The sequence below is a fragment of the Sus scrofa genome, chromosome 13, assembly GCF_000003025.6.
Source record: "Sus scrofa isolate TJ Tabasco breed Duroc chromosome 13, Sscrofa11.1, whole genome shotgun sequence".
Taxonomy (NCBI): Eukaryota; Metazoa; Chordata; class Mammalia; order Artiodactyla; family Suidae; genus Sus; species Sus scrofa.
Window position 1 is genome coordinate 139687108 of NC_010455.5, and position 23569 is coordinate 139710676.

The 23569-nt window shown below is 43.0% G+C and overlaps 1 protein-coding gene across 1 annotated transcript in view; it reads left to right on the forward strand.

Annotated features, from left to right (window-relative positions):
• HGD (homogentisate 1,2-dioxygenase) overlaps window positions 1-23295 on the forward strand; it is a 50088-nt gene extending 26793 nt beyond the window's left edge. Inside the window, exons 5-14 of the mRNA XM_003361881.4 lie at window positions 2290-2349; window positions 4296-4387; window positions 6077-6111; window positions 7217-7296; window positions 7835-7934; window positions 10175-10299; window positions 13217-13321; window positions 15684-15810; window positions 20703-20884; window positions 22949-23295. Of these exons, the coding sequence (XP_003361929.2) occupies window positions 2290-2349; window positions 4296-4387; window positions 6077-6111; window positions 7217-7296; window positions 7835-7934; window positions 10175-10299; window positions 13217-13321; window positions 15684-15810; window positions 20703-20884; window positions 22949-23098 (1056 nt within the window). The 3' untranslated portion in view covers window positions 23099-23295. The remainder of the gene's footprint in view (window positions 1-2289; window positions 2350-4295; window positions 4388-6076; window positions 6112-7216; window positions 7297-7834; window positions 7935-10174; window positions 10300-13216; window positions 13322-15683; window positions 15811-20702; window positions 20885-22948) is intronic.

The window sequence follows — 23569 nt, forward strand, 5'->3', positions numbered from 1 at the left end:
CTTTTTTTTCTATAGGTTTGTAAATCCATAGACTTGTGGTGTTTAAACATCCTTGCAATTTGGTAAATGGCCCCAGATACAACAATTTATTTGATTGACTGATTGGTTGGTTGACTGAGTGGACTTTTCTGAATATGAACATGAATAGCAGTACGGGATTTCTGGACTGGGTGTGCTGATTCTTAAACTATAGCTGCACATTAAAAGAGCTTTTATAAAAATAGAGCTTTTAGGAGTTCCCTGTTGGCTCAGTGGGTTAAGGACCCTGCATTGTCACTGCTGTAGCTCAGGTCATTGCTGTGGTGCAGGAACTTCCACACATGTCACAGACAAGGTCAAAAAAAAGAGAGAGAGAGAGAAAGAGATTTTATTAAATTCTGATGCCTAAATTCTGACACCTTCTTAAGATTCTGATTTAATTTGGTCTTGGAACTCAAAGACTCTCCAGGTGATTCTCATGGCTTACCAGAGGTTAGAATCTCTGGACAGATCTAAAAGATTGCCCAAGCAACCATTGATCTGATACTTAAATCCCTTCCACTGGGAATCTAGAATGATGACTCTTTTGGGAACCATGATTCTAGGCAGTATTATCTTCCAGACAGTCTTTCCTGGGTGTACAAAGTCTGCACTGCTGCTAAAAAGGGAAACAGCAGGCAATGGTTAGGGGTAGAACAAAACCTCCCCTCAAAAAGCCAGCAATGCTTATCTGTGGTCCTTGCTGATGTCAGAGGAATATCCTCCTATGTCAGGAAAATTGTCCCCCAGGTGACACTTGACAATGTCCAGAGCCCTTTTGGGCTGTTATAACTTAGGGGAGTTCTCCCGGCACCCAGTGACTAGTGGCCAGGGATGCTGCTCAATATCCTAAAGGCAAAGCACAGACCCACAATGAAGAATTACCCACACAAAATGTCAATAGTTCCTAAATCCTTGCTCTCAGGTTCCCCCACCTTCCCCAGGAAATATTATCCTTAATGGAATTAGTCCTAAACCAAGGTTTCAACATACTTTTCAAATCAACATTTTATATTCTTTTGTTTGTTTGTTTGTTTTTTAGGGCCACATGAGTGCATATGGAAGTTCCCAGGCTAGGGGTCGAATTGGAGCTGTAGCTGCTGGCCACAGCCACAGCAACGTGAGATCTGAGCCACATCTGCGACCTGCACCACAGCTCACCACAGCACTGATGGAGGCCTGAGATCAAACTCTGATCTTCGCAGATACTAGTTGGGTTCATTACTGCTGAGCCACACTGGAAACTCCCTACATTCTTTTAAAGTAGTCCCAGAATGCGATGATCCTGCTTTTCCTTTGAGAAATTAAGGCTGTTGCCTGACTATATATGTCAGAGGGGCAAAATAATCCCATCACTGCCTTTTCCACTTGCTGCTTCCTTTCCCACCTGGCTGCCTCTCTGAGCTACAGAATGAGCTGAGTCCCATGACCTCTTGGAGGCCCTGCCTGGCCTGCCTTGACCAGCCACTGCAACCAGTGGAGCCAGTCCTTGGGGTACAGGTCACTCCAAGAGATGTCCTGTGGCTGTTGGGTTTATCAGCTGCCAGCCTAGCTGGGTCAGACCTGCTGCCAAGTTGATTAATAAGTGCTGGACTGACACTTCTAGTAGGGCTCAGACCTGCTGATTTTATTTCCCACTTGCTTAGATCATTTCATTATTATATTAAAGATTGTTGTGATTTAAACTGAACTGTCAGGCAGCCTGGGGACAAGTGCGAGGTTTGGTGAAGAAATTGAACTTGGTACTGCACTTACCAAATCCAATCTCAGCTGGGTGCTTTTTCTTTCTCTTAAAGAAATAATTCAAAACTCCAAGGGCTGGAAGTAAGAAGTAGAACCTTCTCCTGCAGTGTCAGGAGCCCACACAGAGAGGCTGGCACGCCAGGAAATGGAGCTGATTATAAATAGCATAAAAAGCAGCATCAGTCAAAATTCACTGATGTGCCTGAGCAAAATGTTAAAAGAAATAGCTTCTGAAATAAGAAGCAATGATTTTTTATTTTTGTAATTCAAAATGCTAAGGAATGAAGACAATATATATACATATCGGATGAACATTACACACACACACACACACACACACACACCCTGAATCACACACAGAACCCACCTGAGCCCTGTGGGTGATGGATAATTATTAAATTTAAAATAACAAAATCACAAATAGAGCCTCACAGAGGGAACAACTATCCTTTTTCATGCTATTTATTTAGAAAGTCTATGGTTTCCCCTTGTGAAATAATTTTCCTGTATATGTATTTTTTTTTCCAGCTGCGATGGAAACCATTTGAGATTCCAAAAGCCTCTCAGAAGAAAGTGGACTTCGTGAGTGTAAGTCAATACTCTCCACACCTGCCCACCATGCTCCTCGGTTCCACAGTGGGTGATCCAGCCATTCACAGGCTGGATGCCAAGCAGAAGCAGCCTTGGAGGCAGGCAACGAACACAGCACCACCTGCCTCTGCTTTCAGGTCTGGCCCAGGGATGTCTTACTTACAGGCACCATATGGACCTTGACACCAAGGGGCCTTCCTGAGCTATTTACAACATCTCCAAATGGCCAATGGAAATTGAGCATTTACCTTCCTCAGGTTTCTTTGTTTGGGGCCAGAACAGGGGTTCTTAGCCTTTTTGTTCCATTGACGCCTTTGATAGTTTGGAAGCCTGTGTTCTTAAATGCATAAAATAAATTATAGAAAATTATAAAGAAGCCAATTATATTGAAATACAATGATAAAAATATTAAAATAACAAGTTTAGTTTGGTTTATCATAATATATATGCTACCTGATTAATGCACTAAATCACAGGATCTATGAAAAAAATCTAATAACTATGGTTATTAAAAGTATGAGCACAAATGGAATTTGGGGCTATCTATAACAACTATAATGGGATGTAAAAATATCTACGATTTCTATCAGTACAAGGTTATAGGCACTTCTAACAATGGTGTGGTTTGTTGCTTATATTCACATTAATTCAAGAAAATGATAAGTTTCAGTCATAAATGAATGAAATATATATATATATACATATATATATATATATACTTTTTTTCCCCAAGTTCGTGAACTCCCCAGATGGATCCCTGGGCATTAATAGCATCAACTCAGGGTGGCAGCTCTAGGTAGTACAATGCTGATTAGAAGTTCTGCTTGGTAGTTACAGGTACTAGGAGTATTGGAACACCTATGCTCAGAGCAAAGCGTACATAGGGGCAGAGGCCAGAAACTGGGAGGAGGTGGGACTCAAAGAAGGAGGTGGAGGGTTCTGCAGACCAGCCTCAGCTCATGGCTTACTTAGGGGGAGTCCAGGTGCCCAGCCTGAGGCCATGTTATTTGGATCATGTTGAATTCTTTATCCATATTACGTACTCCAAGCCCTGTGCAGACTCATCTAAAAAGACTCCAAACTTGCATCTTGAATGCAAATACAAAAAGAAATTCCTCACCCTGGGTGAATTATGGATATCTGGAGGAGCAGAGCTCCCTCCTTTCAGGAAGGCTCATGTGTTAAGGTTTCTTGGACTGGGGTTCTTAGCAGAGAGGATTACATTTGGTCAGAATACCTTCCTCCACCCTGTTCTGGAGAGATTAAGACTGACCCTGTGCATAAGCAGAAGGCTGCCCACATGGTGATGTATATTTGAGAGGCATAATTGGTCCCTAATGATACAAACTTCCTTCCTCCCCAAACCTCCTAGACGCCTGATTTTACCACCAAAGGAAACCCTCCTTTAGACTGATCTTAAGCACCAAAACTGACAAAATGCCAAGAAATGAAGTTATACTCTATAAGGTCAGGTCTGATGAAGCCATTAAGACAATCCAGATCTAGGAGTTTCCATCATGACTCAGTGATTAACGAACCCGACTAGCATCCATGAGGACGCGGGTTTGATCCCTGGCTTTGCTCAGTGGGTTAAGGATCTGGCATTGCCATGAGCTGTGGTGTAGGTCGCAGACACTGCTCAGATCCCGCATTGCTGTGGCTGTGTAGTAGGCCAGCAGCTACAGCTCCAAATGGACCCTTAGCCTGGGAACCTCCATGTGCCACAGGTGCAGCCCTAAAAAAGACAAAAAAAAAAAAAGAGAGAGAGAGACAATCCAGATCTAATTGCCTGGCAATTAGGGTGAGCCACCATCTACAAAACTTAAGTCAGTAAATTCCAGGCTCCCCAAAGGGAACACCCTGGTAGAACTTGCCTCATGACTCTCAGGGATGGGAGGAGGGCTGGCCTCATTCATCTTCCCCCCACTGCGGCTCTCTCCTAGGGCCTGCACACCTTGTGTGGAGCTGGAGACATCAGGTCTAACAATGGGCTTGCTGTCCACATTTTCCTCTGCAACACCTCCATGGACCGAAGGTAAGCAGCTCAGAGCTAGGTCAGGACAGCCCCATTCCCTAAGAACTGTTGACCAGAGAGTTGAAGCCTGGGTTGTTGTTTTTGTTATTGTTTTTCCTTTTTCCCCAGAACAATCTTGATATACATTTATTAATGATGACAATAAAGGAATATTTTGATCTCAACTGACTCATGTGACATAAATAAGAATGACACATAAGGAATACCCACTATGGCTCAGCAGTAATGAGCTCGACTAGTATCCATGAGGACACGGGTTCAATCCCTGGCCCTGCTCCATGGATTAAAGGATCCGCATTGCCATGAGTTACACGTAGGTCGCAGATGCAGCTCTGATCCCAAGTTGCTGTGGCTGTGGTGTAGACCCGCAGCCACAGCTCTGATTTGATCCTTAGCCTGGGAACTTCCATATGCCACGGGTGTGGCCCTAAAAAAACAAAGGAAAAGAAAGGGGAAAAAAAAAAAAAAAGAATGACACATAACAATACTAATAGGAAAGGGACAATGGGGCACTGAAAGCAGGATTAGTCTGAGAAGTTTTGAGTCAGAATATCAACTTTTTTTCTTTTTAACTTTTTTTGGTCTTTTGTCTTTTTAGGGCTGCACCCATGGCATATGGAGGTTCCCAGGCTATGGGGTCGAATCAGAGCTGCAGCTGCCAGCCTATGCTACAGCTGAAGCAATGCCAGATCTGATCCGTGTCTGTGACCTACACCAGAGCTCATGTCAACACCAGATCCTTAACCCACTGTGTGAGGCCAGGGATCAAACCTGCATCCTCATGGATCCTAGTTGGGTTCGTTAACCACTGAGCCACGACGTGAACTCCAGAATATCCTTAACTTCTAAGATTCCCCAGGGCTGGTCCTGAGTCCAAAGTCATACTACGTGAGCAGCCATTAGGGCTACCTGTTGATGGCAGGTCAAGCTGACTGACTTTGGCTTCAGCTAATAACTTTGTACAAGCTTAAAAATCCTAAATAGAAGACCTTACACATCAGATTTTTTTTGGTCGGAAAAACATAATAAAAGGTATTTCTGCCTTTCTTTTGAGGAGCAGAATATTTTAGCATTTGCACACTACCTCTGGAACCAGACAGTTGTGTCCAAAGCCCAAGCCTTTCTTTTTGGCTAAACAACCTCAGACAAGTCATATAATTCCTCTGAGCCATGGATCAGGGCCAAAATCATGGCCCTGTAACAAAGCACTGGACTTGGGGTCCAACATCATATCAGGCATCTCTTCTCTCTCCATTTGAGCCACACTAGCCTTCATTCAGTTCTTTCTACCCGCCATGCACCCTCCTGCCTGGAATATTCTCCCACCCCCATCCCCAAGCCCTTGCCTAGATAATTTTTCAGATCTCAGGTCAAATATCCCCTCCTTGGGAAACCTTGGCTGCCTCCTCAGACTAGATCAGGTCCATTATTCTTTTAGTCCTCTGAACTTGACTTTCACAGTGCCGTTACAGTTTCCAAAGACATAGTGCTATAATGGCTGGATTGCTCTCTGGCTGCCTACTAGACTCTAAGCTCTCTAAGGGAGAGATGTGTCCTTTTGCTCATCATTTTATACCCAGCACTAAGCCTGGCACATAGTGGGTACTGAGCAGTGTTTTGTGCAATGATTTAATTTGTCTAGACAGTGTTAAAACAAAAAAATCATAGGAATTATTCTCTATGTTTCAGATGCTTTTACAATTCAGATGGGGACTTCTTGATTGGTAAGTTTGGAGGATTTCAGATTCTTCCACTGTTAACTGATCTCTAGTCACAAGCGGCTTTTTTCATTTGTTTTTTCTTAAAGGCCGCACCTGTGGCATATGGAAGTTCCTGGGCTAGGGGTCCAATTGGAGCTGTAGCTGGCAGCCTAAGCCACAACCACAGCAACACTGGATCTGAGAGGCATCTTCAACCTGTGCTGAAGCTTTCGGGAACGCTGGACCCTTAACCCACTGAGCGAGGCCAGGGATCAAACCCACAACCTCATAGATCCTATGTTCTGTTCTTAACTGGCTGAGCCACAAAGGAACTCCTTTTTTTTTTTTTTTTTTCAACAAGTTGATTTTTAATTGTATATTTTCCTTTTAATCTGTCTTATTTAGTGTAATGTGCAGACTGCAGTGTAAAGGCAGTTGGTGGTCTAGAAAAGATTCCTTGTGTACCTCCAAGCCCCTACCCTGTTTCCTGGTCTCTGCTCATCTCTCCTGGGCTTTTCTGATCTGGGAGATCTGGGCAGCTGAAAAGAAATGAAGAGTCATACCAACATGTGATTAATTTAAGATAACTCTACTTGCCTTCCAAGTCACCCAAGAAAAGACCATCTGTCACTGATATCTGCAATATAAATACAAGTTTTCATGAGACCACCTAAAATGGAAAGTCTAGTAGGGATTTCTCTGGTCCTCCCATTCTTTTCAGTACTGATATTTTGGAGTGAACATTTTGATGTGGACAATAGACATGCAAATGCCAACCCCCTGCTGGAACTGTCAGAAGTGGGTCTTTTCCATTCTATTTCTGCTGCCCTTTTCTGGTCAAGTCACAGAATTGGGCATATACAAGCTCCTTACCTGGCAACCAAAAAACAAAAAACAAAAAACAAAAACAAACAAACAAAAAAAAACAGAGTCAATCTTTTCATTCACATTTTTCTAGATAGTAAAATAGCTAACTTAAGTTGTCAGAATGTATGTTTTCCCCCATAAAATTCAATAAAGTGCTTTTCATTTGGAATGGAAAAGCAAATGCAGCCCTTAAGCCTTTTACTCTTCATGAAATGGTTCGCACATGAAAAGAGTTACTCATTGCTGCCGTCTATTTTGTCAGTTCCCCAGAAAGGGAAACTTCTCATTTACACCGAATTTGGCAAGATGCTCGTTCAGCCCAAGGAGATCTGCGTCATTCAGGTTCGTGATGTGTCCCCCTCTCCTTCCTCCTTCTCCCTAATTTGAGAGCAATCAGATGCTGCAGCTGCTGCTATTTCCAACTCTGAAATTTCTCTGTCATGTCTGGGCAATGGGGAGGGAGTTTGAGTTACACCTAAGATTCCCTGTGCAGAAGGGTAAGCAGGCTTATGTACCTGCTTTGTTTTAAAATAGCACACAATCACAAAGCCAAGAGCATTGCCAACTCACTTCCCTAAATGTTTACACTCTGGATAAGGTCCTGCAGGGGGTGGAGGGCAATGAAAATGGATTTCTTTAAAATTTGGCTAAATCAGGACACTGTTATCTCTGGACCCAATGATAGTAGACTATAATTGGTTTGGGTCACAGCTGTGATTAGCAGTTAAATGTTTATTTCGAATTCATCTTTGAGCTGGCCACCTATTCAACAAACTGTGGCCTTATTTGTGCATATGAGGCTGGCTATAGTGCTTGGGCAGCTGCTTTATACTACAGATGTGATTTGAGACAGCCCACCAGTGTCTGCTTCCTGTTCCAGAGAGGAATGCGGTTCAGCATAGATGTCTTTGAGGAGACCAGGGGCTACATCCTGGAGGTCTATGGTATCCACTTTGAGTTGCCTGACTTGGGACCAATAGGTAAACCTCCACTGCAAGCTTTTAAGCCTGACTTGAAATAGAGGATGCAGATGATTGCATGAAAGTTAAACATCCTTCTCTGCTCTTTATGCCACTCAGACTTCAACCTTCCTCTCTAGACAACTTCTCTCAACCCAGTGTAGTTGGGAATTTCAGAAACAATTAGAGCTCCCTGAGCAAGTGCAGACTTCTCTTTTTTCAGACTGCTAAGTTCAGGAGCACTAGGTAATATGGCTGACCCCTCTGATGAGAGGACAGCTTCATCAATGAGCTGGTCAGTGCACCAATCCATCAGCTGTTGTGCTGAGGGTAATGACAGGAACCACATCAAGGGTAACACAAGCCTCTTCCCATCACATACATGCATAACAGAAAGTGATCCAAGCCAAGTCATTATAAATCTCTCTCTAGAACAGTATTCAGACCATCAGAAAGCAAGACAATATGTAATAGATTTCAGGTTATACAGAGTACACCCTAGAAGCTTTAGAAGTCTGGGTTACTGTGGGTCGAGTCTCCAGGAACAGCTTCATAGAGGAGATGAAAAGTTGAGGGAAAATAAAGAGGAAAGGAGACAGCTTAAGAAAAAGTACACAAATGGAAGTGTGTTTTGTAGATAAGAGGGAGATCATTTTCTTTTTTTTTCTTCTCAGGGTCACACCTGCAACATGAGGCAGTTCCCAGGCCAGGGGGTCAAATCGGAGCTGCAGCTACCAGCCTACGCCACAGCTATAGCAATGCCAGATCTGAGCCACATCTGTGACCTGGCGCTGCAGCTTGTGAACCTTAACCCAATGAGGGAAGCCAGGGCTGGAACCTGCATCCTCATGGATACTTGTCGGGTTCTTAATCCGCTAAGCTACAATGGGAATTCCAGAAAATCATTTTCTTAAGTCAGTGGGTTGTGTAGACAATAACGTGGGGAAAGTCATAACAATGACAAGGGACAACAGTAAGAGACACACAGTCTACAAACCTCACATTCCTGCTGGGCACACACCACATGTACCCACTTGAGAGTCAAAAAGTGTACCTCACTCAGTGCTGTAAGGAGCTAGAAACCACATCCTCCATGAGGCAGACTAAACTTTCAAAAGTGAACCAAGGTCCCCCACACCCGATTCTTCTGGCAAGCTGGAGGCAGGAGAGCAGGAGAGAAGCGAAGGTGGTAGGAGGGGTTGTTCTCAAAATGTCTCTGGAAGTGAAACGATTTGGGGGGAAAATTGCCCTTTGGTTTCATCTTTGGCAAGTTTGCTGGAGGTGGTGGCCACACCTCCCTACTCTTTCCTTTTCTTGTCAACAGATTGTTTACAACAAAACAGAGACAGGCCAGCATGTGCCTTTTGGTCACTCCCCTGGGGGATCCAAATAGTCAAAGGAAGGTGGGAGGCAGCAGAGAGGCAGCTGGAGCCCTGGTGGACCATCTGTTACTCTGCTCTCCACCCCACTTCCCACTTGGGTCCAGCTTCCTGCTGCTTCTCAGCCTGCCTAGCCTCTAGCCTCTGGGTTCCATGCAACACATACCCGCAGGAAAATATATATAATTTACCAACCAGCTGGGGGCTTTTTTTTTTTTAACCTCAGGAGCTGGAAATGATAAAACACTCCCCAGGTTTCTCCTCTCAGAGTTAAATTATGTTTTTGCACTTATGCCTTTCATTTTGGGTCTCTTGATTTATTTTCTTTCTCTGGAGGGAACACTCACAAAGCAGAGGTAAGCGGGCAAGTCCCACATGCTTTCTCTCTCCGTGGCAGACAGATTTGTCAGGCTGCAGAGCAGACTTGGATTGATTCTGAGATCTGCCTGAGGAGCAGAGGCATGCCTGGGGCTACAGTGTATTAACCTTTCTTTCTCAAGGACTGTAGATGAGTTCTAGGGTCATCAGAACTTTCTTGGAAAAAAAGCTTTTGTATCCTATTGTATCTTCCCTTTTCCTCTTTTCTAGTCTCTTCCTCTCTTTCCCTCCTCTCCCCTTTATATGTGTGTAAAATGTTTATAAACCATATTCATTCTACAACTTTAGGTAATGCTGGTGATGATGCTAGTATTTTCATGATTTTTTTTTTTTTTCTGACCAAATCCCTTGGGTCCTTCTTGAAAGGTATGAGGCTGGGATTCCAATGAGTCTCTGAACAATGAAAGCAAATTGTGAAGTGGCTTTTGACATGGAAGAAAGCCCTTTTTCTCTGTGCAACAGTGGCATCTTTCCTATGTGATTTCAGAAGTGTTTGTGTTCTAGGAGCCAATGGCTTGGCCAATCCTCGTGATTTCTTGATACCTGTTGCCTGGTATGAAGATCTCCAAGTGCCAGGTGGTTTTACTGTGATTAATAAATACCAGGGCAAGTTGTTTGCTGCCAAACAGGTAAAGTAAGCAGGTTGGTAGGTGGGGAAGGAATGAATAGTTATTAAGCACCTTCTGGTTGCCAAGGCTAGAGTTAAGTATTTACTTATATTCTTTCATCTTTACTATATCACTAAGATACTACAAATAAGGTACTATTGGCCTTATTTGTAGTCATGAAAACAGGCCAGGTAGTGATAACTTACCAAATGTCACAGTAAATGACAGAATCAGCATTCAAACCCCTATCTTTCTGACTCTGAAGGTCATGCTCTTTCTATTCATCAAGCAATAAAACAAACAAACAAACAAACAAAAAACAGCAATATGTAGGTCTCCATAAATGGTGAGGGAAACATAATATACGGGCAGGGCAACATGCTCTGAAAAGGGAAATGAGTTAATAGCAGTTCATCTAAGACTTATATTCACCAGAGGTCACCATATTTCAAGTACAAGCAATGATTGATAGAAAATAAGCAGAACTCAATTAGTTTGATTTGGTTTATACCACTATTCTGGTAAACTCAGGAGATAAGCCAAGGCATAGATAACAATAAAAAATAGCAATAATATAATTTGTGATCTATAGTATATTATTAACTATAGTATATTATTAACTATAGTATATTATTAATATACTGGATATATAATATAGAAGAATAAAGTAACCCTATAGTAAAAATAATCCAAGTATCTCTTCTGTTTACCATTATTCACTTGCTATATTTTTGCCCATTTAACTTATTGTTTACATTTTGCTAAGATATGTTATTTTCTTTGGACAGCATCCAGAAGGTATGCTAACCAGTGGAGGCCAACTAATTTGACACTTAAAATGAACCCCTCATTATCATTGCTAATTGTCATCTTCATTGACACGTAGCCATCTTCAAAGTTTCTGGGTCAGGACTTCTCAAAATGTGGTTGAGACCATTTGCATCAGAAATTCTGAGGGTGGCTTGTTTATGTGGATGCTTAGTGACCACTCCAACCTGGCAAAGATAAACTCTGGAGATGCAGTGTGGAAATGACATTCATTTAAAGTGTATTCCCTGTTTTATATATAACATGCATTTGATAGAGAACACTACCCCTATATAGTGGTTGTCTCTAGGTTATCTGCTGGTTATGGGTTTTCACTTCCCAAGTAGACCCTGTGCTGCTTATTCTCTGTGAGCCCTTGGTGACCCATTCCCTTCTCTGCTGTGATCTGTCCCTGGAGGCTGACCTACATGGACTGTGTCACCCAGACTCCCTAACCAGCTAGCTTTTGGTTGGGTTCAACCAGTGTGAGGTACTCATAGGAAACTGAAGGACAGGTGTAAAGACAAGTTGGGTTTTTCTCTCCTCCTGCTCCCTCTGTTTTCCTCCCTGATCTCAGTTCCTGTTGGGTAGCCCCAGTCACGTGCTGGAGCTAGTTTACACTGGCCAGCAAGAGCCGATATACACCTCTTCCCAATTTTGTGTTCAATGACACTGGTAGCTCAAAAATGATCATGCTGAGAGTATTTATACCCAAGAAGCCAGTTATAAATAGAGCTTTTTATTTGTTTTATGGAGCCAGTTGTTGAATATTTATCTGCATGACCCTGGGCAGCCCCCTTCTCCATGGTTCTAGCTCTTGCTAGAGTGAATATTTCCAACCCATAGCCCACAGGCCTAGGAATGGTAATGTCTTCCCACAGTTGATACCTTACCACCTCTAGTCATTTCACTTAACCCTAATCACACCTCTGTGCAGAGTTCCTTCAGTAAAGTCTTTGAAACATTCTGCATCAGAACTTGTTTCCAGAACAAACCCACAGCTGCAGTGAGAACTACCTTCCAATAACAGAAGTTTGATCCTCTCCTACCCCAGGACAGGCCAAAGAATGTCACCTTAGGATTGCTCTGAAATCTCAAGTGCTTGAGGCTGGAACACTCAGAGATCTTCTCACTTTCCTGCACTCACCAACCCAGGCACTGACTCTACCAGAAGCCCCTCTGGGTAGCAATTACCTGGAGAGCTGTCACAGCAAGCGCCTGCCCTCAGCTCCAGGAAACCCAGATGTTGGCCCAGATTGTCAGAGAAATCCTAGCACCCACAAATCCTCGAAATTGTGTTAAAATTGTTGAAAAGACATTCTTTGGGGTATGTGCTATCCTCCTGCTTCACACGTGACTAGAGACAGCTGCAGCTTTTTTTTTTTTTTAATTTTAAATAAAATATAGTTAATTTTCAATGTTGTGCCCATTTCTGCTGTATAGCAAAGTGACCCAGTCATATATTATTTTTGATGTTATTTTCCATCATGGTCTATCCCAGGAGATTGGATATTGTTCCCTGCAGTGGGACCTCATGACCTCATTTCTACTAACCCCAAACTCCCAGTCCATCCCATTCTCTCCCATCTCCCCCTTGGTAACCACAGATCTGTTGTCCAAGTCTGTGAGTCTGTTTCTGTTTTGTAGATAGGTTCACTGGTGCCATATTTTAGATTCCACATATAAGTGACATCATATAGTATTTGTCTTTATCTTTCTGACTTACTTCACTTGGTATGATAAATCACTAGGTGCATCCATGTTGCTGCAAATGGCATGATTTCATTCTTTTTTATGGCTGAGTAGTTCCATTGTGTATATATACCACATCTTCTTAATCCACTCATCTGTCAATGGACAAGCCGCAGCTTATGAACTGGAGGAATGCGGTTAGCCACTTCGCAAGGACAGTTGGAGAGCACGTGAAGCAACCACAAGATGATTCAGGGTTATACTTCTCCCAAAGGATGGCTTCGTTAAATTATGAGAACAAAATCAAATGAAAAAAGAGATAGTAATGCCAAGTACAAACTGAGGAATCCTAGCTACAAAAGCCTGAGGTGCTAAAATCATTCTTTCCTGCTTTTTTATTTTTATTTATTTATTTATTTTTATTTTTTTGGTGGATCAGGATGTCTCCCCATTCAATGTTGTGGCCTGGCATGGGAATTACACCCCCTACAAGTACAACTTGGAAAACTTCATGGTCATCAACTCAGTGGCCTTTGACCATGCGGTAAGTCTGGACCTTAGAGGAGCTCTGGGGAGAAGTCACCCTTAGGTGGGAGGGGTCCACAGTAGATCCCTGACATTCACAGATTTAACATTTCTGGTGTCACCCTTGGAAGCCTGAGATTTAGTCCTTTGTCATTGTGCTGACAGGAGTTTAAGTCATCTGCTGCAAAGCTTTAGTGAAGGAGTAAATAACATGGCTAGTGGGAGATTCTGGCCGAACACTCAACACTTGCCCTGCAGCACAGCTCAGCTCTCTACAGAGTATTCACAGTGACTCTCCTACATGGCTAAAAACTTAGTTTCTTCCTGGAAAATGTAACCCCAAAAGAAAACCAACTGCAATGTTAGTGATGGAGTGATGAGAAGGGACCATTTTGGGATTTAGAAATTTCTCTGTCCCACTCATAAATACCAAAGCCCACTCCAGTGCCTCCACTCCTGGCTGTTTTTAGCAGTGATGGAGCAAACAACCCTCTTCTAAAGTTACTCATAGTGTTCGGTGCTTGGATGTAAACCAAAGAACCTCTAGAGCATAAACCTGGTCATATTTTCCACTCAATCAGGGGGCCACAAATCGGTCCCCAGCCTTCAGTGCAGGCCCCCAAAGCCCCACATTCTTGATAAAGTGCTAGTTCTGAGATCCTGAGAGAAAGTTCATTTTGCATAATAGATTAACTTAACCCACAAGCTGAAGGGATAATTAGAACAGAAGCCAGAGAACCAGAGACAGAAAGATGACCCTGAGCCAGTTCTGCTTACCTCTGGGGACATCAAACTACCTTTCTGAAGAGAGGCAATACTTACTAAAGCAAAAGGGAAAAGAAAATGAGGCATCATACCCAAAGCAGCAAGAAAAAGGATCCTGATACACTGGTAGAGCTTTATTTGAGCCTTACTACCTTTTCTTTAATAGTTTCAGATTATTTCTCATGACAGATGAATAAGTATTCAGTCCCACAGCATTAAGGGTTTTGGTTTGTTGTTGTTGTTGTTGTTGTTTTTCCTTACATTTACACAGGTCCAATCTCCTCTGTACTGCTGCTATAGTTGTTTTCCCTAAATTCAGACCTGATCATTCTATCACTGCACTAGAAAATCTTTGCAGGCTCCCTGTGGTTTAGGATTAAGTCTGAGCTCTGAAGCGTGGTATCCAGTGCTCTTTGCCATCTGGTCCTGGACTCAATTCCTAGTACCACCTCTTGCCCCCTCCTTTCTGCCAGTGGACCTTTCGCTTTGGCTTTCTTGCCTCTCAACAAAATCTCTGTGCATTTTGATGTCTTTCCTGCTTTATGTGCTTAAAATGCCCTTCCCTCCCCTTCCCTCCCCTCCGTTCTTCTCAATTTTCCTCTCCTCCTCTCCCCAACTTGCCTTCCCCCCCCCTTCCTTCCTCCCTTCCTTTCTTTCTTTTTTCCTCCCTCCCTCATTCCCCCTCTTTTCCTTTCCTTCTCCATTCATTCTTCAGGACTTAGCTCAAATGTTGCCACCTCTTTGAAGCCTTCCTTGATCCTTTCAGGTAGAGATAGTCACTCTGTACCCCTTGAATCTCTATTCATCAAGCTAGATTGCCCTTGGCACTTGCTATGGTTTGTTATTCATATACCTGTTTTATTACACCTTCAGTCCCCCTCATGCACATTCACGACCACCAACAATAACAACAAAAGGCAACGAAGAGAGTTCAATCATCTTTGAATCCCAGACCCTCGTATGGCAGTTGAAAGCAACTGTGGTCATTGATCGCCATTAAATTGAATCTCAGTCTTTCCACTGAAGGATTCTAAAGTTCTCTAAAAATCATAATATTGTCTCCCAACCTATTCCCCTCCATACTATCACTACTCAGACTAGTGTTGTACGTGGTGTAGTTTAGACCTGAAGAGTGAAACAAGGGTAAGAAAGCATCTCGGTGATTCCCCCCAAGAGAAGCACATCCTACATCCACACCAGCACTTGGATGTTACTGTTTCTATTTCCACTTTACTCTGAGCATCCCTTCTGCCAGGAGCTCCCTACAGCACATCCCAGCTCTAGTCACTCTGACCTGAGTTTGGGAGGCAGGCACTGCTGGTTCTCAAACTCCAGGGTAGTACTTACATGAAATGGGGGCTCAGCAGGGTGAAAAGGCTGCTCAGAATCCCTTTAGCTGGAGTTAATTCATTTTGCTTCAAGCACAGCAAGAGGGGTAAGTCAGATGAGTGACTACTTCATCCCAATGACAAGCCCAGGCTTCTTTGCCTGGCTTGTGTGGTTTGATCAGAAATTACGGTGTCACTCGAAAACCCCTTCATGTGTAGGTGACGTGTGATTGTTCAGTCACCTTCCTTTCATTGTGTCTTCAGCCTGTCCTCGTGCTTCTTTCACAGGACCCATCCATTTTCACAGTATTGACTGCCAAGTCTGTCCGCCCTGGCGTGGCCATCGCTGATTTTGTCATCTTCCCACCACGGTGGGGGGTTGCTGAAAAGACCTTCAGGCCTCCTTATTACCACAGTGAGTCTTTTACCAAGTTACACATGGAAACCAAAGAGACGGCAGAGTGAGCCTTACCCAGGGGGAACAGTGCCAGAGGTGTTTCTGGACTCCTCGCCCTCGCTGGAGTTCAGGATCCTGCCTTCCGAGGCTAGTCCTGCTCCCCAGACTTTTAGCTACTTAGATACCACAGCTTCTGTGTGGATGGCAGTGGCATGTTGACACTGAGAAGGAAACACTCTGTAATGCCTGGAGCCCAGTTCCTCTGGCCCTGAGAGGCAGAAAGGCTGGTGAAGTATGAAGCAAGACATTTCTTTACATTTCAGATGTCCAGAGAGGAAGAGCTGTGGGATGTCGTTGGTTATTTTGTTGCTTTTGGAAAGTTCATTATCTAAGTCTGCTTCAAGAGCCAGTAAAATGTGCCTTCTCCAATGATTTTGAAGGGATACAGCAGACTGCAATCCACATTAACAGATGGATCCTGCTCTGGAAGCAGTTCCTGCAGAGCAGTTGTTGCCTAGAACACAACTTACCAAATCTATTATTTTGATTTTATTAATATTATTACTTACCACTAACAATTATTAACCATTTCCTGTGGCTCTAAGTTCTTTAAAAGTATTAACCCATTTAATCCTCCTAACAGTTGTGAGATATAGGTAATGGTATTATCCCCCCACCCTTTCTTTTTCAGGAGATGAAAGGGAGCTGTGAAGGATTAAGTAGCCCGCTCACGGCCTCACAGCTCGTTAAGTGATGGAGTCAGGATTTAATTGAAGGTAGTCTGGTGCCAGAGCAGACAGCCATGGGCACTAAGGTATGTGCCTAGCACAGTGCCCAGTGCATGATATAACCTAATAAATATTTATTAATAAGTGAATGCATCGCCGAGAATGAATAAGGTAACTCACGGCTGTACTTAATGAAGCTGGCATTTTTAATTGTGCAGTATAGCTAACTATAAATCCAACCTAAATGTCAATGCACAATTCTGCTTCCTGGAGACTGAGTTTTTGTACATAGAGCTCTGGAGAGACTCTGAGGTGCATTTCAGATGGAACATTCTAAAAAACAAAGCCCTTTCTTTAGTTAACCTCAGCACCTTCTGTCTCTATGAGGCACCTCTCTGTATGTACCCAGGTGCCAGGGCTTAACAGGATACAACACTGACGAAATGAGCAATTTAGGTATTTGTCCAAGGTGAAGAACAAAAGCCCTCAAAGTAGAAGAAGGTCATGGTCAAATTCCAACATTGCCTTTTTCCAGCTAAAGATGGCGCAAAGGATACACTTGGATAACACTTCCAAACACCAGATACTGTATGAATAGAGATGTAACAAACTATGTCCTTTCTGAAGAGTATCCAGCCCACCACAGGATGGATACTGTTCTCCTCCTTTCTCTAGAAGGCCTGTTTGTCATCAGGGTGAGAGAAGTACTCTGGCTTATATCCTGTACCTCCCATTGCTAATCTTGATTGATACTTTACTATTTCACATAGTTCTTATATTGAGGGTGCTCTATGTACCTGAGGTGGTGGTTTTCAAATTTTAGAATGTGTTACTGTTGCCTGGAGGGCTTGTTAAAACACAGGTTCCTGGGCCCGGCTCTCAGAAGTTTTGCTCCAATAGGTCCAGGATAGGGCCTGAGAAGATGCATTTGTAACAAGTTCTCATGTGATGCTGATCTGACAGTGATGTGATTCCAGGGACCACACTTTGAGAGCATTCGAGAATTTAAAAATTATTTGGAATGCCTCAAAATAATTTTTTTATTCCCAGGGTCTCCTCTCAGAGAATTTAATTAGTTGTTGTTGAGGTGGAAGCTGAGAATATGCATTTTGAACTAGCAAGTCAGGGGATTCTCATGAAGGAGGTCTAAGACCCCTTGTTGAGAAATGCTGGCCTGGGGCATGTCTCCCACCCAGGTTCTACTGTGCTACTAACTCTCAACCCACTGCTTGATTTTAGTTTGTAGTTCAGATTGCCTGAAATAAATGGCCTCATGAAATGCCTCTTATAATTTTTCAAAAGACCCTCAAATAGATTTGGCCAGAGATAGCTAGATCTCAGAAAGGAATGGTTGCCCTGAATTAGTTGGAAAAACCACAGAACCCCAAGTTAGAAATTATTTTTACCAGAGATATTAAAAATAATGTTTTTAGCAATAATCAAAATCTTTGCTACTTTGATGTGACTTTACAGAAGTGGAGAATGATTTCTGCAGAAATATTGCCTCCAGTCATCTAATGCACTTTAGTCAACTGGATTCAGTATTAATCAAAAAGGCAAGGTCTACCCTCCCACTGTTCTTTGAAATACAGAAAATGATGTAGAAATGTCATCACCAACTCATTGCTACCTAAATTCATATTCAGATCAAAGCTGAATTCTGTCTTGCTCTCTTCTTAAAATTAAGCCATGAAGGTGACCCTGAGGATACGTACTAGATCAAGGAGTGTGTCAGCATATTGAAGTCATAAGCAGAACTGCATTTAAAATATAGATACTTTATGCCTACAGTTGCCTCTTCTATTTCTGCTTCATGGAGAAATAAGTAGAGCTATGATCTGGATCTTACCTTTTCCGCAGGAGCCTTCAGCAGTATTTTGTTATCTGGGCAGGATGGTATGGCAGCTTAGTCAAACACACAAGTATTTTGGCATTTGGCTGTACTTCATGCGTAAGGAAGAGGGGTGGACATTTATCATGTCAAATGTATGCCTTTGCAAGGGCTGCCAGCGCCATATGTCTCTACTTTGTCCACAGTTTACACTCTCGGTACTCTCACGGGATGGGCTATGAGTTACTTTAGAGAAGCTGTTTCTTATCCATCTCTATCACAGTACTTAGCACAGTACTGATTATATATGCTGGATGGATGGATAGGCAGATGGATGGGGTGAGGAACAGATGGATGGATGGATGGATGAATTGATGGGTAGATGGATAGAAAACACTTAAATTTACTCAGGTATTATAGTTCTTTATTCTTGCTCTAAATAAAGAGCTTTGTTGTCACAGAAACATAAGATTGAAAGAGTGGGAACATGATGATTTTTGTCAAGTTTTTTCTTAGGGCCACACCTATGGCATATGGAAGTTCCCAGACTGTAGGGGGTTGAATTAGAACTGCAGTTGCCAGAGTTCCCGTCGTGGCGCAGTGGTTAACGAATCCGACTAGGAACCATGAGGTTGCGGGTTCAATCCCTGCCCTTGTTCAGTGGGTATCCTGCGTTGCTGTGGCTCTGGCATAGGCTGGCAGCTACAGCTTAGACCCCTAGCCTGGGAAACTTCATATGCCGTGGGTGCAGCCCTAAAAACAAAAACAAACAAACAAACCTGCAGTTGCTGGCCTACACCACAGCATGGAAACTCAGGATCCGAGCTGTGTCTGACATACACCACAGCACATGGCAATACCAGATCCTTAACCCACTCAGCAAGGCCAGGGATCGAACCTGCATCCTCATGGATACGATGTCAGGCTCTTAATCCACTGAGCCACAACTGGAACTCCAAATTTTGGTGACTCGAAATGACAACTAGGTCAAACATACTTTAACTTACATGAAAGCAAATTTCCATTTAACATGATAGAACTTTCTCGCACCCAGATCTCTTCAGTAATATGTTAGGTTGTCTTGCTGAGTAGAGAGCTCCCATTCACAGAAGGCATGCAGGCAGAGCCCAGGAGGTAATCCATCAGGAATGACATACAGAATGCTTCTGTATTGAGTAGAAATAGGGATCCTTTCCAATTTTAAGATTTGGGGATTTTTGGAAGAGAATGTCAATGGAAATGTAAGGAAAAGAATTAATCTAAGAAGCATTTTGAGAGTTCCCTTGTGGCCTAGAGGGTTAAGGATCTGGCGTTGTCACTGTTATGGTGCAAGTTCAATTCCTGGCCTGGGAACTTTTGCATGACTTGGGTGTAGCCAAAAAAAAAAAAAAAAAAAAACAACCAGAAAAAGAAAGAAAGAAACATTTTGAAAAATGAAAGAATAAGATGATATTAGATTCAGAAGATAACATTTGTTAGAATATATAGTATTTTTGGATTTGTTTTTACAAATGAGATTTTTTCACACAATTTTTTTTTTTTTTTTTTTTTTTTTTGGTCTTTTTGCCATTTCTTGAGCCACTCCTGCAGCATATGGAGGTTCCCAGGCTAGGGGTCAAATCGGAGCTGTCGCTACTGGCCTACACTACAGCCACAGCCACACGGGATTCAAGCCGTGTCTGCAACCTACACCACAGCTCACAGCAATGCCGGATCTTTAACCCACTGAGCAAGGCCAGGGATCAAACCCGCAACCTCATGGTTCCTAGTCGGATTCATTAACCACTGAGCCACGATGGGAACTCCTCACACAAAATATTTTTTGATAATGGATTCCAAGTCCATTGTTCTTTCCATCACATCATCTTTCCATTAACACACAAACACACACATACACAACTTCAGTTTTCCAGATTAGGAACCAGAAATATGGTGCTATTTGGGAAGGAATTCAGATCTAGGAAAGAAGATAATTTTGATATGGGGCTTGTAAGCACAGATGATGCAATACAGCCATTCTTTATCATGATTCACATTTTAATTATCATTGCCATTCTTGTCTGGGCCCTGATTTTCTTTAGATCAAGCAGTTTCCTTTAGGCAGAGGAACTTAAAACCCTTGATAATCCACATGGTCATGGAGTAGACCGAGAATCTACCTACCAAGAATTCCACACTAATGAACGTTTTGGTTTTCTTTTCCTGTCTATCTGGAGTCTTTATTAATCCTATAGAATTTATCAGACTCTCCTATCTTCTTAACATTCTGCAGAAATAATATTTAAGAAGTCTTGGTGTTTTTATGGGCCTTGCCTTAGCTAATAAAAACAATACTGTTTCAACCTTCCCAGGGAACTGCATGAGTGAATTCATGGGACTCATCAAAGGTCACTATGAGGCAAAGCAAGGTGGGTTCCTGCCAGGGGGAGGCAGCTTGCACAGTCCAATGACCCCCCACGGGCCTGATGCCGACTGCTTTGAAAAGGCCAGCAAAGCCAGGCTGGTCCCTGAGCGGATTGCTGATGGCACCATGGTAAGCAAGTTAGACATGAGACTCTTGTGGCCTCTGGGATCCCCAACCTTGTTGATAGCAATGACTATTTTTTCTTTCTTCAAAGTCACAAAGGAGGGTCAGGAAAGGAGAGTGTGTGCGTTCCCATGTGTGTGTATGCACACACCCTGGTGTATATACTAGACTTCCTATGTGGTAGGGTAAAAAGAGCTTTGCACTTGGAGTCAGATCTGGGGTCAAACCCTAGCCCTTACTTCTTATGTGACCTTGAACAAGTCACTTAACTTCTCTGTGCTTCATTTTCTCCATCTGCAGAAGAGGTAGGGCATCCAACCCAGTAGGTGGCTGTGATGTAACTATGCAGACTTTCAAGCACTGTTCAAATGTAAGGTGGAATGTTATTAATACTATGTGAGGAGTCTCCCCTCATCTGTATGCAGCCCTGTATATAATATGCTCTGTCTCAAGTCATCTCCTGCTTTTTGAGGTAATTCTCTAGGGCCACAGGAACAGGGGACACAGGATGTCACCTTTAGCTGGTTTCTCAAGCCCAGGAGGGTCAGGAAGCCTTTGCCTGACTGTAGTTAGAGCTTGTGAGCAGAGTTCTCAGATGTTTCCTCATTTTCTTTTGCTCTCCTTTGGCATGAGATGAAACTGATGGGATTTAAAACCTGTTTTGTATTCCTCCTGTGTCACGCTGTAAACATTGAGGCTGAACACAATTGCAGTTGGCTGCAGTACTTCATTTCATTTTATTTTTGCATTCTTGAAGGTAGAGTTTATGGACCACAAGGAGTAATTTTATGCTAAATCATATGCAAAGTTGCTTTACATTTTTAAACAAATGCCTTCAGTGCTACCTGACTTTAAAATCAATAGCACAGACCCGCCCGACTCCATGCCCAGCTTGCAGTCTACCTAAGCAGAGAGCTTATCTGCCCCTCTGCACAAGGCAGTGTGCATTCAGTCCCAAGTCATGGGCCAGCGTTAATGGAGCTGATCTGCAGGGGGAGGGTTCCTTCGGCCCTATTTCCCCTTGCAAAGGCCTCTGCAAGTTTCTGTAGTATCTTTTCATCCCTGTGAGAGAGCTCCAGGAGATATCGACAATCCTAAACTACTACCCGCAAAAGTTCCCTGGAGGTGCACAGGCTGCCTCCAAGTGACCACTTAGTAACGTTTATGCCCAACTTGACATTGGATAGTGTTACCAGGGAGCAGTGTTCTGCAACAGGTGAGGCACAGGTCAGGGCTATTTGAGGAGCAAGACTTTGGGAAATGTCTAGGCCTTGGAGCACTAGTAAGCACTCTCCAAGGACTGGAGCCCAGACTACCTGGTAAAGTCCACAGGAACAGGGAATGCAGACCCTCTTTACTAGGCCTAGCTTTGGGTCTCCCTCACTATTTTGCATTACCTGATGTGGATCCGAGCCCATCCAGATGCCTTATCCTTATACCATTTGGGGGTCCATTAACTTTACAATACTGTCTTCATTTCCCAACTAGGGTTGTGTTACTCCCATCAGACAGCAAGGCTCCTAAGAAGCACTCAGCAAAGAGACAATGATCATTACAGCCATAATAATGACCTTTATATCTCAGTAGTGCTTACAACATGCACAACATCTCCATGTGCTCTCATCTAGTCCTCACATCCAGCCTGCCACAGAAAGTCAGGACAATCGTCCCCACTGTTTTAGGCCAAAAGGAGTTAATGTTTACTTGACACCTGACATTAAGGGTGGGTTCTCTGGGTTGTGGCACAAGAGAATTTTTATCTTCCTCTTATCCATCTCTATTTTAAAATTTCCAGCAATGTGAGAATTGCAGGGTGTTTGGGTTTTTTTTTTTTTTTTAAGTCACAGTAGGTGGAGAAATCAGCATTAGGTGAAGCTGAAATGTCCAGGATACACAGGGCATGTGCATATTCTTTCTATTGAACACAGTGGGGCACCCGCCATTTACTTTTTATTGATTAATTTATTATTCAAAGATTCTACCTGCCCATATCTTCTCTCTTGACATCTAATCAAAAGTGTTTTATTACGCACCTCACTTCTTATTTGTTCCCATCCTCTTTTCCTACAGGCATTTATGTTTGAGTCTTCTCTAAGTATGGCTGTCACCAGGTGGGGGCTAAAGACCTCTAATTGTTTGGATGAAAACTACTACAAATGCTGGGAACCTCTCAAGAGCCATTTCACCCCCAATTCCAGGAACGCTGCAGGACCTAATTGAGACTGGAGCCTTGCTACCATCATTGAGAACGGATTTGTGCCATTTCCTTTAGAATCTCACACCCTTTGGCAGTACTGGGGGAGGGAGTTGGTTAAAATGAGAACTCACTTTTTCAGTCAAGTAGCTCATTTATAGAAATGTATTTGGAAAGCTATCAGCGTAATTACTCAATAAATACTTGCTGGTGTTCTGCGAAAGTGGCAATTGGTCATAATCAGGTCTTCATCAGCCAGACTTGTGATGGCCAGGAGTGGGAGACTATGAGATTGGACCAGGTGATCAGGTTTTCCTGGAGTAAGAAGACAGCAGAACAGAAAGGAATGGGAAGTGGTATTTATCACTCCCTCTGTAGTTTTAGCACTTTCCCCCACTTTGCTGCCATAGTAACAATTTTGCTATGCTGCTACCAAGTTTTTATTTAACAATATGGGATGAGATCAGCTATGTGTCAGGGCCTAGCAACTAGGGTTA